Source organism: Lingula anatina, chromosome 9 (assembly GCF_051362555.1).
Source record: "Lingula anatina isolate TDL-2025a chromosome 9, LinAna3.0, whole genome shotgun sequence".
In the NCBI taxonomy this organism is placed as follows: Eukaryota; Metazoa; Brachiopoda; class Lingulata; order Lingulida; family Lingulidae; genus Lingula; species Lingula anatina.
Window position 1 is genome coordinate 7,192,227 of NC_141775.1, and position 16,951 is coordinate 7,209,177.

The 16,951-nt window shown below is 37.5% G+C and overlaps 1 protein-coding gene across 2 annotated transcripts in view; it reads right to left on the reverse strand.

Annotated features, from left to right (window-relative positions):
• LOC106154842 (calsyntenin-1) overlaps positions 1-16,951 on the reverse strand; it is a 35,093-nt gene that overhangs the window by 6,624 nt on the left and 11,518 nt on the right. The window contains exons 2-11 of one of the 2 annotated variants that reach the window (XM_013529353.2): positions 14,740-14,880; positions 14,331-14,517; positions 12,110-12,318; positions 8,297-8,443; positions 7,738-7,929; positions 4,737-4,997; positions 4,164-4,187; positions 2,862-3,037; positions 2,472-2,598; positions 1,940-2,094 (exon numbers count right to left, since the gene is read on the reverse strand). In XM_013529353.2, coding sequence (XP_013384807.2) covers positions 1,940-2,094; positions 2,472-2,598; positions 2,862-3,037; positions 4,164-4,187; positions 4,737-4,997; positions 7,738-7,929; positions 8,297-8,443; positions 12,110-12,318; positions 14,331-14,517; positions 14,740-14,880 — 1,619 coding nt within the window. The remainder of the gene's footprint in view (positions 1-1,939; positions 2,095-2,471; positions 2,599-2,861; positions 3,038-4,163; positions 4,188-4,736; positions 4,998-7,737; positions 7,930-8,296; positions 8,444-12,109; positions 12,319-14,330; positions 14,518-14,739; positions 14,881-16,951) is intronic. The other variant, XM_013529354.2, reaches the window with a different exon arrangement.

Genomic DNA, 16,951 nt, shown 5'->3' on the forward strand with positions numbered 1-16,951 from the left:
CTTCCTATTCAAGTTCAATAGTAACTATGGACCTATCTCTGCCAGTTTTTGAGATAAAAGGGAAGCAAGTTTTGCAAAGTTCAGTTTATGGTGAAAAGTAGGTCAAAGGTCAATTTTAAGGTCACATTTAGATTGCCAGTATATGACTTCCTATTCAAGTTCAATAGTAACTATGGACCTATCTCTGCCAGTTTTGGAGATAAAAGGGAAGAAAAATTTGCAAAGTTCAGTTCATGGTGAAAAGTAGGTCAAAGGTCACTTTCAAGGTCATAGTAAGATTGCCAGTATATGACTTCCTATTCAACTTCAATAGTAACTATGGACCTATCTCTGCCAGTTTTGGAGATAAAAGGGAAGAAAAATTTGCAAAGTTCAGTTCATGGTGAAAAGTAGGTCAAAGGTCACTTTCAAGGTCATAGTAAGATTGCCAGTATATGACTTCCTATTCAACTTCAATAGTAACTATGGTCCTATCTCTGCCAGTTTTGGAGATATAAGGGACTAAATGTTATAATTTTGGAGTTACCATAATGTGCCTTAAATTTCGTACAGAAAAAATTAATTAAAATAAAGAAAATGTCATTTTGGTCAAAATTCTTGAAATAGGAGGTGCTCTGAAGTTTCAGAAGTTCAAATTTGATGAAATAATGTCATTTTTGAACACAAGTTGTCTGCTTTGCCAAGCCTTATGTTTTATTTTTCCAGAGTTCAAAATTTATTATCCATTACCGTACTGCACATTTTGCTTTTACCACCAATATGTACTTTTTGATACAGCGTAACTCGAAAACCGTATGGAATACAAAAAAACCGAGACCACCTCCAGTGTTGGTCTTTACATGCTCTACAAAATGCAAAAAAGAATGGGTCTCTAGCATTAACGGTTCCCGAATTAGAGACAGTTTTCAGTTTCGGTATCTTATGGCCGCTACTCCCGTGAAAATGCACCGATTGACCCCAAATTCATGGAGATGAAAGATGACCTGAAGGGTAACACCTTCCAATAATATTATTGGTTAAGTCTGTGTGGTGTCTGAATAACAGGGCAAAAAAATTTTTTTTCGTAAAAAATTTCATTTTTTTGAAAATTTTGGCCCATTTGACCTTGGAGTAAAGGTCAAAGGTCAAATCCAAGGGTATATTTGAAATCTACACATATGACTTTTGGAAAGCCGTCTATAGAAATTTTTCCCATAACTCCTTCCGTAGGGTAGATAATTAGCATTTAATTTTGCCATTTTTAGACAAGGGTGCATTGCAATGAGTGCCACACCCAGACCCCAATACCGACAAAGCCCAAATTTTACGTGGAACAAATTGAGATTATAGGTGACCTAAATCCATGAGATGGGTACGGGGGCTCTTACCGTCTAGGAGGAGAAGCGGTAACGGTAGCCGTCCGGCGGAGCCGGCGGAGCCAATGGAGCCGGCGGAGCCGGCGGAACGATCCGGACGGGACCGAAACCATGTGTACCGCCAGCGCTAACGCTGGTGGTACAATAAATAAATAAAACAAAAGAAAAAGATTAACTGTATATTTAACATTATGAATTGTTTATGACAGACCCAGAATTTTATGAAACATTGAAATTCTGTGTCCAAAAAGGTGCTATTTAGCAAACAACTGCTCCCTAAACCCATCCTTAGACCCCATTCCCAGAGATTAGATCGATCTACTTAAGATCGACCTAACTCCCTGGGGGTTCACTCTAAATAGCTGTCAGCCAAGCAGGCACGAAAGTTAATTACCCCCTTACAGCTTGTAGTAGGCGGGACGGACATTTCAGCCAGATTATCTGACAGTAATCTAGTGAGACTCCCCGCGGGGATAGATCGATCTAAAAGCTCTGGGAAACGCCCTTAGATGTCACTATGACACACACCCACTTATTAATCTCAACCCCATCTATAGATGTCACTTCAAGACAAGCCTACTCACCATTCCAGTATTAACCTGGTCCATGGCGTGGAACTCCAGCTTCTCTTGGCAGTTGTTCATGCACTTGATCACATTGTCTTTCTCGGTCTCTCCCCTCAGGATGGACAAGTGGGCCAGGTAGCCCTTGAAAAACTGGCCTAGCTTGTGTTTGCCCGCTGAAAGGTTCAAGTTTGGCAATTGCTCTCTGATTTGTAACTGTTCATTTTTTTTTTTTTTTTGTCATTTTTCTTTTTTTATTTATGTAAGATTCTTTTAGATGGATTTTTCAGTTTCTTCACATACACTAAACAATTAAACTAAAATACATTCATTTTTTAAAGTTAATCCTCTCTGTGAGATGTGGCAAAAAACAGGCCTCACATGAGACTTCCAGTGCCACTTGTCTTGGTACCACCAACCCTATGCTAATTTTTTGGACTTCCTTCACCACCTTTTACAAGATGTAAGTAAGCCAAATACACTTCCTGACATTAACACTATGCACTGCATTGTTAATGGGTGCCCATTTGACAAAAAAATTTATGTGCCTTACCTTGGTAACAAGCTCCAATGACCAGTCTAGTAAAATGGATGTGTGTTGGGTGTAGAGGCCAGTCTTCAATGACCTCAGAGTTCTCATGGGTAGCCACAAACATGTTACCATCCACATACAGACGGACCTGGAACATGTGAAAGTCATGGGTAATGTTTGTTATTCTAAATGCATCAAAATCTATACTTAACTTTAATATAAATCAGGGTCAGGAACTGTCAGTCTAATCTATCAAATGCCTCTGCTCTTTCAAAGAAAATTGTCTTACAGACATAATTCAACATAATGCCACTGCGAAAAAATAATAAGATTCATACATGTATAATTCACCATTTGAACACTGTAATGTGCTCTTGATTGGGTCCCATTTTGACTACTATTGCCACCTACCTGTGGGAAATCAATACTAATGGCGTAGTGATGCCAGTTTCCATCGCAGACTTCTGGAAGGTTCCAGCGCCACTCAGCAGGACTGAACTTGTTCAGGTCGTTGCCTGCCTCCTTGCGGAGAAGCAGCACCAGCTTGCAGTTGTGCAAGTAAAGGGCGTAATGGTGGCGGTTCATGTCTGGAAAAAAAAAGTGGAGATATTTTTGTCAGTGCTGTAAGATAACAGGATATTCTCAAAAACTTTTTTTTTTTTACTTGGGAAGGGGGTCATTTTGAGCCCAAACTGTTTCAAGCTTTAAATTATTGTGCTAGAGAAACTGGTAAAATTTATTTGAGTTTCACAAGCTTTTTACATTACTTTTAACTGAAGGATTAAACAAGCACAACACTGTGCAGACTATAACCAAGGGGTGCCTTCGTGCCCTTGTTCATTTTTTTCTCTCTGTGAGAAGTAATACACCAGAAAGTTTTTAAAAATGGACCTTTATCATCAATTAATTTAATTACATTTACACCAAATCCAAAAACAGTGAGAGTGGTATTTTTCTTTCAGTAAGAAGTGATGCTTTACGAGGCCTCAAGCAGGCATCCACTATGAACCCCCTTTTTCACTGCCTAAAATCATGCTTGTCTTTACTCTAATTTGTGCTACCAGATGTCGCTAGTGAGCATGCTTTAACCTTGGACTCACTCCTGTTGCATTAACAATGCTTCGGACCTACTGCAGTCATGCTTTTTCTGTCAGTATTCTCTTGTGAAATCAACTCATGCTCACATAATGTGTTTAACAAATCTTCATCCTAACCTCAAACCATGCTGTCAGACTTTCTGCCGTGCTGTCAAACCTCTCTTCGAAGCATGCTCAGCTTCTAGCTTCTCATGTTACAAAACCAAACTTTACTTCATGCTACAGTCACCAGTCTTTTGAAGTACATGACCTCAAATTAAACATTTTTTTTCTTTTAGGTCATACTTTCACATCTTAATTCAATTCATGCTGTAATTGATTTTCTTTCCCTGCAGAGGCTAGGCCATTTTGTAATTTCCACACTTTCTATATCCCAACTTGTGACAGTCTAAACTGGGCACCTCATCAGAATAGTTCCTCTCAAATTAATTCTCAATATTTTAGTGCCCAGGTTTGACAACTCAAAGCTTCTGCCAAAGCTCGACGTCAAGACAGCACACAGGCATTAGAGTCTCAAACACATGCTGAGATTAAAAGGCATGGGTTAAGGTAATGAACTATTGAAGGGTTAATGATGTGACAGGGCGATGCAATCTGCACTCAGACCAGAACGTACCTTCCGATGGTGAGGTGTAATCGACTGAAAAAAGCCATGTATTGTACTGAATGAGCATGAGCAGAAAGGACACCTTCTTATGTGGAATACAGACAGAGGTCCATGAAAGGCAGTTCTCTCAGAAGCAGTTGTTCTTTAAGTACACCGGCTTCTTTTAGCTTACATGATGGAGAAGCCCTTTTAATTTGAAAGGTACTTTTTTTTTTTGGCTTATTCCTTCAAAATTTTATGTACAGTTTTTAAATCAGCCTACATCTAACTTGTGTCCTCAATAACAAGTGTTGTTGTTGTTGTTGTTGTGTGTGCGCAGATTTGTAGAGTAGCCTGCAAAAGGTCTCTGTGCATGTTTACAGAGGGGTCCTGGTGATCATTTTTTTTTTTATTTCTGAATTCTTTAAAACAATAATAAGCAACTGAAATTACACATTTCCCAAAATAACTGTTGACCATAAAATCAACACAAAAAATCCCAGTGGAGATTTCAACCCCTAAGTCTTCTAAACACAAAACTAAATCACTTCGATATCAGCTCTTTACATCCAACAATACACCACAAAAGCCCTGTGTACTTACTTTCCCCATCACTGTTACACAAGATGTGCTCCTTGATGCCACTTTCCAGAGGATTCCTCTGATGTTTCATCCACGTCATTATGGTGAAGTGCTCACTCAGCGTGTGGTTGAACTTGCCGCTGGGAACCTCGGCGGCATTAGTGGCACCATCGAAAGCATTGATCTGGTCTCCTTCGTTGCCGTCGTCTGTCGGGAGGTTCTTGGTCCACGACTCGCCCATGGAGGCAGGGGGCAGAAGGTCCACAGCATTGGTGTTGGCACCTTGGAAGAGGAAGGCAAAAGTTAAAGGATTATTAAGTTATCTAGGCCCAGAAATTCATGTGTTATGAGTAACAGTTAGCCCTGGCTGAAAAGGGAAGATCAAAGAAACTAAATCTCCATCCACATACTTCCTAATGGTGATGCTTAAAATTTTTTTTTTATAAAATAAGTAAACAATAAGATAAAACTCTTTTTTTTCACTCAAAATTATGATTCTATCTCAATGCACTTAACAGTCAAAAGGTGACCAGGAATAAATTTTTCCACAGCCTGGTTGTGACACACATGACAATATATTCCAAGTTCACCCTTCAGCAAAACAAAAACAACTCACTGTTATGAAAAAGTTTTTTCACAATTTTTTAATCACTGTAGACAACTGCTGAAAAAGAAGCAGCCAGTTGGTGACATCTTTTCTTAGGAACACCACATATTTTTTTCTTAGAACACAAATCCCATTGTCCATCTTAAGGCCAAGCTTCCAAATTTCTCAGAAATTACAGACTTTCATTCAAGGAACCCCGTCTTTGAAGTCAACATCCTTCATCATTTTTTTTTTCGCCTAAGCAATATCCTTGGTGAACTAAATAGGACCAAGTTAAAATTAAAAACCTGACCTTTCCCAACAGCGTCAACAAAATTAATGGAGTTTCCTTTCCTAGAAATTTCAGTTGCTTTTTTTTTCATTGTTGTGCAACTGAATACCCAAGAATGCAATTCTATACGTCATTTAATTAGAAAACAAGAATACGGCATCCAGTCGATCAACAACAGAAACTGGGGACATTCCATATTCCAATAAAACCTAGCAGGTGAAAAAAATCTCCAAGATTATCTGGACATATTCCCAGAAAAAGAATCAAGAAGACAAGCTTAAAAGCACAGTATCCAAGCAGGTGTTTTCATCACTGCTCTTCCAGGAATTCCTTCTACATCACACTTAATAATCCAATACCTTTGAACATATCTAATATTATAAACAATCCATCTTCTAAAAAAAAAAAAAAAACTCTCAATCATACTGACAGGTAACTCATCTTGTGTGGCATTCACACTTAATGCTTCCGCGACTCTGACAAGAAGATCGACAAGAAGATCAAAGAGGATATTAAACACCCCACACAGGTGCTTACTGGACATCGAAGTATCCAGGATTTCCAACTGACCTTTGTACTCTAACCAGAACTAAACTTCTCACACTGTGGTGATAAGGGGCAGAGCTTCACCACTTGGACGGACAGGGGATGTAAAAGAACCAAGTTTGGCATGGCGGGAACACTCGCCATTTTAACCAAATGCCAAAACTGACTTGAATCTGCTAAACAAAACAGGGCTGATTTGACTTTTTCAAAACAAATTAAAACCATTTTGAGAGAAACCAATTTCATTTCGATTCCAAACTTAAGTACCATATTTGCACAGGATCTATAGGGAGACAATGGTATATTTCAGATACCACTATCAAGTCAGTACATGTTTGACCATGAAATGTCATGAAACACCAAACCCTTACAAGCAACAAGGAAGACGAGTTCAGGGAAGAAGATCTGACCCAGACACTCTACAATTGATTTACTCCTCCTGACCTTGGATCTTATCGATTAAGGACACAAAAGCAGGACAAAACCTGGAAATTTCATTAAGTTACCTGACCTAGACAAGACAACTGGTAAAACACATACCTCTGTCTCTCCTGATATTTCACAAGGCAACCTATCACATTCATCAATGCAGATTCCATAGATCACAAAGTTCTGTCCCTGCCTCTGACTGTTACTTGGAATTTGTCTGTTCATACATCAAACAGAAATAATTAAATTTCTTGTGGCAATTCCCAACCTGTATTCACAACTGTCTTACTTAAGGTTAAAGGGAAGGGGAGGAGGGGGAGGTAGAACATGGGGTAAACTAAACCCAAATAAAGACAAACTCTAGGAGGTGGATGGTTTGAATTACAATGTGTGTGTGTGTGTGTGTGTGTGTGTGTGGGCGTGTGCGCACGCACGCGTACACAAGCACATGCATGTGTGCATGCATGTGTGTACAAGCACAAACCAACTGTAGATTTCCTGGAATGTGTCTGGAAAGATGTTTTTTTTTTTTGCTGGAGATGGTCAAAGCTTCATCACCATTCACAACACGAACTGATTCCACCACAAATGTACCAAATGACACTACCCCATGCTCAGAATACTTAGGCATCTTTTCTGAACCTGGGATCAAAAACAAATTTCATCGCCTGGTGATGTCATTTTAAAATTCAGTCTAAATTGGTCCTGTTGTGACTTCAACTGCAAGCCATCAGTGAAGAGGTGGAATCCTATTTCCAGGGATTTCCTGACTTGTCACAAAAGACCAGTAATCAATTGCCAGGTCTGTAAACACCATAGGCTGACCAAGACTAGCATGCAGCAGAGTAATTGCAAAAAGGAAGGTCGAGTTGGGAGAATCTTACCACGCACTTTCAAACAACAGTAACTTGACAATATGTTTTGTCCTCAGGGGTGGATAGAGGCCGTCTTCTGGGTCTTCAAGACAACGGTCAGATTTTCTAGCTTACATTGATAGGTATCTAATTTTTTTCTGATCAAAAAATGGAGGATGGATCAGCAACGATAATTTGGAAGACTGTCAGAAAATATCTCTGGATCTGCCCCGGTGGTCCTGTAACACTCTCTCTCTCTCTCTCTCCACCTTGAGGTTCAACACCTCTACAGGCAGCACACAAGGTCATACTTACCACACAATTTCCTCTGTGACTTCACAGAGTACGTGTCTCTATCACACCCCTTGCCGATGTGGTCAGTTTGCAGCTTGACCTTCACCGACAGCCTCTCCTCCTTGCACGGAATGTCACATGTGGAGAATTCCGCCTTCTCGAAAAGCATCTTTCTGCCGCTGTTTGGCATGTATTCGATACGGTCGCTGATGCCTGGAAAATAATTTAGAATGCATGTTCAAAGCATACAGTGTTCTACTGCTTGACTGCTTTTTTTTTCTTCTTTTTGTCTAAAAAATTTGCAATGCATGTTTAATGCATACAGTGTTCTATGCTTGAATGCTGTTTTTTTCCAGTCTAAAATCCCATTAGACATCATTAAGTCAGTAAAAGAGAAAATGGCCTAATCATTTATATTGCCCAATTATATTACAAAAGCATGGTGGTGGTTTTTACATATTCATAATTTAATGATTTGAAATGATTTGAATAAGCAAGCAATTTTACGTAGTCATTTCTCCATCCTTTCATCTCGTTTCTTTGTCTTCACCCCCCCCCCTCTCTCTCTCTCTCTCATTACCTGTCCATCCCACTTTACAGGTGGGCTTCACTTTGATGTTGACGAGGACGGACTCTGACATTTTCTCTCCACAGTCCACTGCCTTCACCTTCAGCATGTAGTTGCTCACGATGGAGGCATTCAGCTTAGCCGTGTTGAAGATCACCCCTGAAATATGGATGAGAATTGCATGATGTACTGTCAGACACCACTTACTTAGTTCATTTGGGAAAAATGTCCATTAGGTTGGTAGTTAAATTTTTATTATCACATATAATTAGTTCATTTTGGTTAAATTTTTCATTTTTTTTCTCCTCACATTGTTATATACATCTCTTTTTACAACAGAAAAAATAAATATTCCTGCTAAAGTTGAAAATTTTAAATCACTCAGAATATAAGGAAAATAATACTGTATCATTGAAAATGTTTTAAATCATTATACTAAAATGTAACAAAGTTCAATACATTTATGTAGAGTTTGAGGACATCCTTGTGTATGTACATGTGAGTAAGTACAGATTCATATTACTTGTGAGATAGATGACAAAAAAATGAAAGTCTTCTGACTGGAGATGCCCTTTCCATTACAACTCGTTTTATTTCATCTGCCATTAAACACATCTCATTGAACACAGTGTTAATCCAAAGGTCACCTTGTAATATAAGAATAGCTCACCTATGTTCACCTGAACTGACCTCAGTTATAAAACATTATAAACATGGGGGGGGGGGGGGGGGGGAGCCAGGTGTGGATTGTGAAAATACAATTTCATAGATGTTAAGACACTGCCTAGAGAAAGGAAAACTAAACCTCATAATTCTTTGATAATACAATGAGCTTCTCCCATTTTTGAGCTGTCTCTTTAATCATTAGAGAAAAATTTTCTAGCCTCAGAGAAAAATCTTCCAAGCCTATTATCACATAAATAGCAGGGTATATTTTACAAACAGGAAATCCACATAAACAAAGAACATAGGTCTGTTCTTCAAGACCCAATAAGTGCACAAAGGTACACAAAGATTATAAATATTGCTGTCTGGTATCAATTTTACCCCACACAAGTCACCATTTGAATACAGAGAGAAACTTTTCAATTCCACAAATTCAAGACAAGGAGAACTGCCAGACCCACCACTAACACAGACAAAATGAAAACTTACAAGTTCAGATTATCAATGAACTAACTGTTACATCAATGATGCTAGAGAAAACACTTTACTATGTACAACCCAACCACAAGTTTTGACAGCTGGGTTTTTTGACGATCACCAGATGGCGCTCTCCTGAGGTAACTCAGTATCAATATGGCAACATGAAGGGCACGCACTTACACAAACTTTTGTGGATTTTCTATATTTTTACTCCAGCTTGTACCCAGGAGGCATAGCATATTGATATTTTTCTAAAGGGGTGAGGGCAGCCTGCTCCAATGAGCAATGCTCATTTTCAAACCAGTCTACCCAAGTTAGCCAGACACTGCATAATGTAAAGGGAATGCTAATTTTTCAGGTCACGCTCTTCTTAATCAAAAGCACACTAACAGGTCTACCAGACAGCCTTGGGGGAACAACAGCGGCACAACACAGACGGTGTTTAACTCGTGCCAATATTTAAACCCCCCAGATAAAAATTCAACTTCAAAAATAGCCTGGCGGTAACATGATACTTCAGCACATTGAAACAAATAGGCAATGGTTCATTACCTCTAAAATCTACCAATAGGTTTAAAGAAGAGGTGTTTATGATCTCATGTTGAGAGCATTTTTTTTCTTTCCTTCCTCTCAATGAATCAAATATACTAATTTACATAATTTGCCAAAGAGAAAAATTTAAACAGTACATGTTCAGACCATGTCTCATGTTACCGACAGTTGTTTGTCATTTTCCTCCTACATCTTGGCCTAGCACAAGGCCATCATTGTGTGTTATAACTGAGTGTGTGTAGGTAGCATGGAGATTATGGAAAGGGTGATACGATAAAAGAGAATTTTTCCTCATCAGTTTTCCAAACACCAGATTAAAAATCATTGTGTTACTTTTTGTCCAAGTTCGTACATGCCCATTTATTCAAACTCTGCATCAGTAATTCGTATACCACATCAGTTGTTTACGAGTTTCCCAGGAATAATTCTTTGCAACGGATATTAGTGACGCACTTAAAACTAATTATTTTCTTCCTGAACTCTCTGAACTTTGGTGAGGCCAACTTGTCAAATTGAAATGAATTTAATTGCTAGTTTCACAAGCAATAGGCAGAGACAGAATTGTTGATGAAAGTCATGCTTTTTTTTTTCTATTCTGTCTATAAAATGTCCTGTTTAAAACACCTTTTTATCACACTGCTTTCATTTCGGCTTCACACAGCTTTTGTTACATTACGGAATACTTGTCAAAATAATTATAGTAATAAAAACAGTAAACCATCAATGAATCAAAACCAACTTCTGGTACTCTTAACAGATCTATAAAGAGCGCTTAGGTACCCATTCTCCATATTAGTACACCTGATTTAATCTTAAACGGTTTCTTTATCATGCAATAAAAAACCTCTTTAGTTTCCCAGGGTCTAATACATGACTTTCCTCTCTTAACCTGGATATCAGTCTCCTGTGTGCCTTGCACATTAAAAGTCAGTCTACAATAGCTCGTAAAGGATCATGCAATAGACTAAATCGCCTGACTTTGTTTTTCTATCCCCCCCCCCCGTCCCCTTTCTTCTACTTGTTCACTGATATTGTCCATGGAACAGACCAAACCAGACACAAGATCAGTTGAAAAGCCAGATCAAAATTGCCAATTTTCATCAACTTAATTGCCTCTCAAATAGATATTTTTTTCCTGCATGAAAAAAAAAATATTTGATCGACAAAAACCACAGGTGACTTTCATCAACATCCCAGAGATCAATATTCCTGGTAACAAACATACAAGACAGAATTAATGAAAAAAAAGAAAAGAAAAGAAAGAAAAAAGAAATTCTATCAAAGCATGAAGACATTAAAAATACCAGAAAAAAAAAAGATAAAAAAATAAGTGATTTGGCTAAGTTAGTATGTACACAACTCACAAATCATTTAAAGAGCGTAACTATCCACACATCAAGGTAAGCATATCATATAACAAGCTGCAGTGAGATCTTGACATTGAACAAGGATGGACTTCTAGATAACAGATCAATACTGCCATAATGTCATCCTGATCAATCAACCTAGCCATGGAGAAGAAGCTCGGATCGACTAGGGAAGCTTCAGAACTCCTGACTCCATTTTAGCTCTCAAATGTAAACCTAAGTGAACTAAATCTAAGACCCCATTTCCAGAGATTAGATCAATCTACTTTAGATCGACCTAACTCCCGGGGGGTTCATGCTAAATAGCTGTCAGCCGAGCTTACAGCTTGTAGTAGGCGGGATGGACATTTAAGCCCGATTATCTCACAGTAATCTAGTGAGACTCCCCGTGGAGATAGATTGATCTAAAAGCTCTGGGAATACAGCCTAATATTGATCGGTTTTGGACTAGTTCACAATCTCTCTATATCAAACAGAACATCAGTTCTCTGAAGAGTCTTTAAATTCACCTTACTCTTTAACCTTGCATATCATTTTTGTTATTATCATTATTAGTTTTGATATATTTAAGAAACAAGTTATTTATACCTGTCATTCATTCAAGCAGTGTTAAGGTCAGGTGAAAGTCAAAATATGACCTTGGCATTTGCTGAGGTCATGCCAAGGTCATTAACAGGCCGAACTCAGACCTGCCTGGGATAACATTTCAAAATGCTACACCATTATACTCCAGAACCACCTTTTTCCCCAAAAAACTTACCATCTCGGTTAATGTCAAAGGGCACATCAGGGGTCACTATAAGGTAGCCGCAGACATTCTTGTATACTTCAGAGGCGTCCTTGTCCGTGGCCTTGACCTGGAGAACCTTTTCGTACATGATACCTTCCTGGACCTCTTCGGAGTACTGCAGGGCGTCCCATTCTGGGGCAAACTCATCAACATCCTCAACCAGTACAACCACCTCAGCCCTGGGGGAGAGAGAGGAATGGAAAATTTGATAACTAACCTGGTTAAGGATCCATAAATAACAAGGTCACACAGGCCTTATGTTTAACTAGGTCACAGCTACCTTTAACCAATATCAAATATGCTGTATGCACAAACAAGAGAAAAATGTCAACCACGATTACTGAAGCATTTCCCCATTTACATGATTATACAGCTTTTGTACCAAATTGTTATGCATGACTCAACTAATCTGTTCAATACTATAATGCACCTTGAAAGCTCGAAGAGATAATCAATACAGAAGGAGATACAGTGTATACATACTTAACAGTTTGTGAACATGTGTAGAGCTAGCAGTAAAATTAAAACAGTTTCCGAAGCCTTTCATTTTGATGGGCAATTAGCTGTGGTCACGTTACGTGTTTTGAAAATCCAGCATGCTTTCCTTTTTTTCTATAATTAATTAATTTACTGCAAGTTCATTTGCGGAAAAAATTAGGAATTTACTCAAATTTGTGGCACCACCTGGTGGTGAAACACGGTCACAGTTGAAAACCCGTCTGCACCTAGTGGTGCAACGGAACAATACTTCTCATAATGACAGGTATTTCTTAATCATGTCCACAATTATCGTTGGAACACAAGAATATTCATTATCTCACAATAAAATTCTAGCATCAATGACAGTAAATGCACTATGTATACAGCTCCAGAGATGAGTCATTGTCTAATCCCTTTACTACTTAATGCTTTGCTTTCGTAAGCCAGGCTATCAATTTAATGTCCCCTTTCCCAGTATGTATAAAAACATTTGAACTAATTCTTATCATGACTTATACTTGACACGTTAAATACTTCATCTGAAGCAAAAGAACATGTAAATTTTCGGGATGAATGTTTTAAATGATGAGAAAAAATGGTAATGGATTCAATCGGTTTGATACTAAATGATTGACAAGAGAGCAGGCTGGCATATCTGTTTATGAACAATGACTGTACTATATATGGTGCACACTAATGCTGGGGTCTACAAATTAATACTATGTTGGCACAAAAAAGTTGTACAAATTTATAATAATATTACTTTGAGCCAAACACAGTCAGCATTATTTCCAGTGGTCAAAATTTCCAGTAACCATTCATATATCTAAACCAATGCATACATGCAGAAATGCTAAAGAAAATAAGACTTAGCCACAAAATTTAGACTTAGCCACAAAATTTTAAATATATGATATGAGAATCTCTGAATAGTGTCTGAAAAATGAAACCAAGAAAAATCACACAAAACAGGAAGACAAAAGTGAAAAACAACTTGCCACTTGCATGCTAATATGATGCAGCAAGGTGTGAATAAAAAGCTTAACAGGAATTGATTTTTCACTGAAAACTTGCAATAACATGCCAACAGTAAGGTATCAGAACGAAGTGATATGTCACCACCCAGGCACATCCAGTAACAGAGACAGTGAAACATTTCTTTACAACCAACTCCTTGGAAAGGACTATTTGACTGCTACCTAAACTTAAGCAGGGGAAAATCTGAAAGACATTCTTATTTAGCTACTAAAGTGTAAAATATTGCTATTTTTTCCACCATATATACCACTTATTTTATTCAAACAAGACATAAGCCAAGGTTAAAAGAAATCTCCGAGCATTTAATGTGGGACAAAAAAATTTAAATCCATGTTTAATCCGTGGTTGCTTTGGTCCCAATTAGAGCAGAATTAGAATTCTCAGACTTGTGTTTTCACACAAAAAAGCTCAAACGAGCTATAAATTTGAGTGAATTTGTGCTAATGGATGTATCCTTTGAGATCCCTTATTCAAGCAGGCTGACCAAGAAGGTTAACTGCAATCAAATCATGTTAGTCATAAAATTATTGTTAAAATGACTTCAGTTACGTTTGTGAGAAGAGAAATGATATCAATATCATTATAACATGATAATGGTGACATACGCATAGCATTAATATGATCAGAAACTCTAGTGACAAACAAATTTCGAATGAAATTCAAGGGCATTTACGTTTTTGAGATGATCTTCAGTTTTCCACAGTCATAGGCACGGATTTGAAATCTGTATCTCTTTTTGTCTTCATAATCCAATTTTTCTCCTTGCTTCAGCTTTATGCGGGCTTCTCCAGTTTCTCTGTTCAACAGCTCAATGTAAAACGGCGTCTTATTGTGTATAATGTCATAACCACAAATAAGACCTGAAAATTAATATACAAAATATGAAAAAATAAATTTCAAAATATTTATGGGCAAAGCCATACTATCACAGTTTATAACATTTCTACACCAAAATGTTTGAAATGCAACCATTCAAGTATTATTTTTTCAATATCTTGGCTAAAAAATATTTCATCTGATCAATTTTTTCATTATTAATATAGCAATTTTCATTAAGTCGAAGCGATGGGGAAAGGTGTTACCTTCTTTTGAATCATCTGCATCTGTGGCAAATAGTTTTGGCTCTAGGTCCACCACAGTGCCAGACTCTGGTATCCAGCCATGGTACCTGGTCACTTGCTGACCTCTCTCGTCCACCAATACTGGGGCATGTGCGTCATCAGCTGAAATGACAAGTACACACAGATATATATATATCTATAAATAAGACACAGTGACATTGCTATATAGAAAATAACACACACACTATATAGTTATGCTATGGGTATAACTATTTATGCTGGAAATTCATTTTTTTTAATTTTCTTCTACCTCACAATCATTATAATTAATAATAATAATAATAATTATTATTATAGTTGCTGTTAATATTATTATTATTATTGGGGAGGAGGGATATGAAATTTCATTATTTTTGTGATAAAAGACAATTTCTTTCACTCTTCACTTCAAAACATTTTCACTCTTTACTTTTTCTAGCCTTGCTGTAAATCTTAGTCTTAACATGCAAGTATGTGAACCATCAACACAAAATAAATGATAAATGTCATTATATACAAACAGGAGTATTTGACAAATGTCATGTATTTCATATCATGTCACCCAGCGTGACAAAGTCTCTACTATCTTTGAAAACAATATCATTTTTCCCACTGTGAACAAATGACAACTATGTTCAATCACAACACGTGACATTACACAATTTTTTTTCTTTTTTGACCTTTAAAATGTTAAGTTTTCCCAACATGGCACAATTGCACAAAATTGTTATTACACACTTCTTTTTTGTTCTCAAGCTATTCTTGAGATTACCTTTGGCCTTTGTAAAAAGCAGGATTTTCTCATGCTGTAAAAGCTGATATGATTCTTTTAAATTCATAAAATTTCACAACTTCTTTGACATGGTCATTTTAATTTCAAACCAAAGACTATTTTCTCTTTGGAAAAACATAGGTAACTATTAACTAGCAGGCGTGTGAAGTTATGAAAATGGCCAAGTTAATCACATCTGTTTGTAATGCCCTGAAAAAAATCTGAAGCCGGTTTGCCTTCAACTTGCGCAGAGTAATGTGAAATATATTTAAAATACTGAGAATTCAGCTGCTCACGCAGGACAAGATCTAATGTGGCATAAGAGTAAAACCTCAACACAACTGTTGTTTTCAATCCATCTTTTTCTCTATTACAATTCAGCATGGCCCACGAACATGGAGAAGTAAAATCAATTCACCCAAAATGCGTCAATAATACATGTTGACTTCCTATTAATTTTTTTCCTGCAGCGGTACAAGCATAGCTGAAAACCATAGTGGTCTCATGCCGACTCCCTCCCCTCCTCTCTAAAGCATTAAACAATGACTAACCCAAGCAACAGTGAACAACACAGATTTTAAACCATTTACCACATCAACTTCCACAAATTGATTTTCTAACCTCCTTATTGGCTCCAATGAATAACCCTCTCAGTTTTGGCCCCTTATGTATGGTGAGAACGAAGAAGTGAAATTCTCAGACATATTCAGTAGCCTTGCACCCTGGTACTGAAGAATATTCCAGCTTTTCTTTAGTGGTTTATGAAGGTGTAAGTTTGCTTTCAACATGTGTATCATCTACCTATTAGATTCAGGGTTGAGATTCTGCAGATAACTAAGAGGTTGCTTGGCGCCATTGAATAACTTGTTTAAAAAAAACAGCGCAATTCTATCAGACTGTGACCCATATTATATTCTACTGATTTACAAACTTTTTCCTTCAAAACGGATTTTTAAACATAATAAAAACAGTTAATTGGACTTACATATTAAATCAACATGTCTACCTTATTAACATAAAGGATAATTTTATCAGGGCATTTCCACATTTCTAGATGCCTAAAAATTTAACTCTGAGAACCAATGACTTCTCAACAACTAGTGGACACCCTTTCGCGCTTGATCTCATTCCCAATCATCTGAAGATAAGAAGCAGCATTGTACCATTTTTCTTTGTATCTGCAAGCATGCAATGTTTGTGCAACAGATCACAAATTATTTTCTTACAAGCCATCACATGCTGCCCACGGGCAAGACAACACACTGTCACCCTTAGGCAGTCGTCGTTCTTCGAAACCACAAGGCACAAAGTTCTCTACAAATACAAAGTGATTCCAATCTCTCCAGGGAATATGCAATCCCTCCAATCGTAAAGTAGGTTTGTGTAAATCCAATTGCAGTAGAATGCACACATTCAAATGCA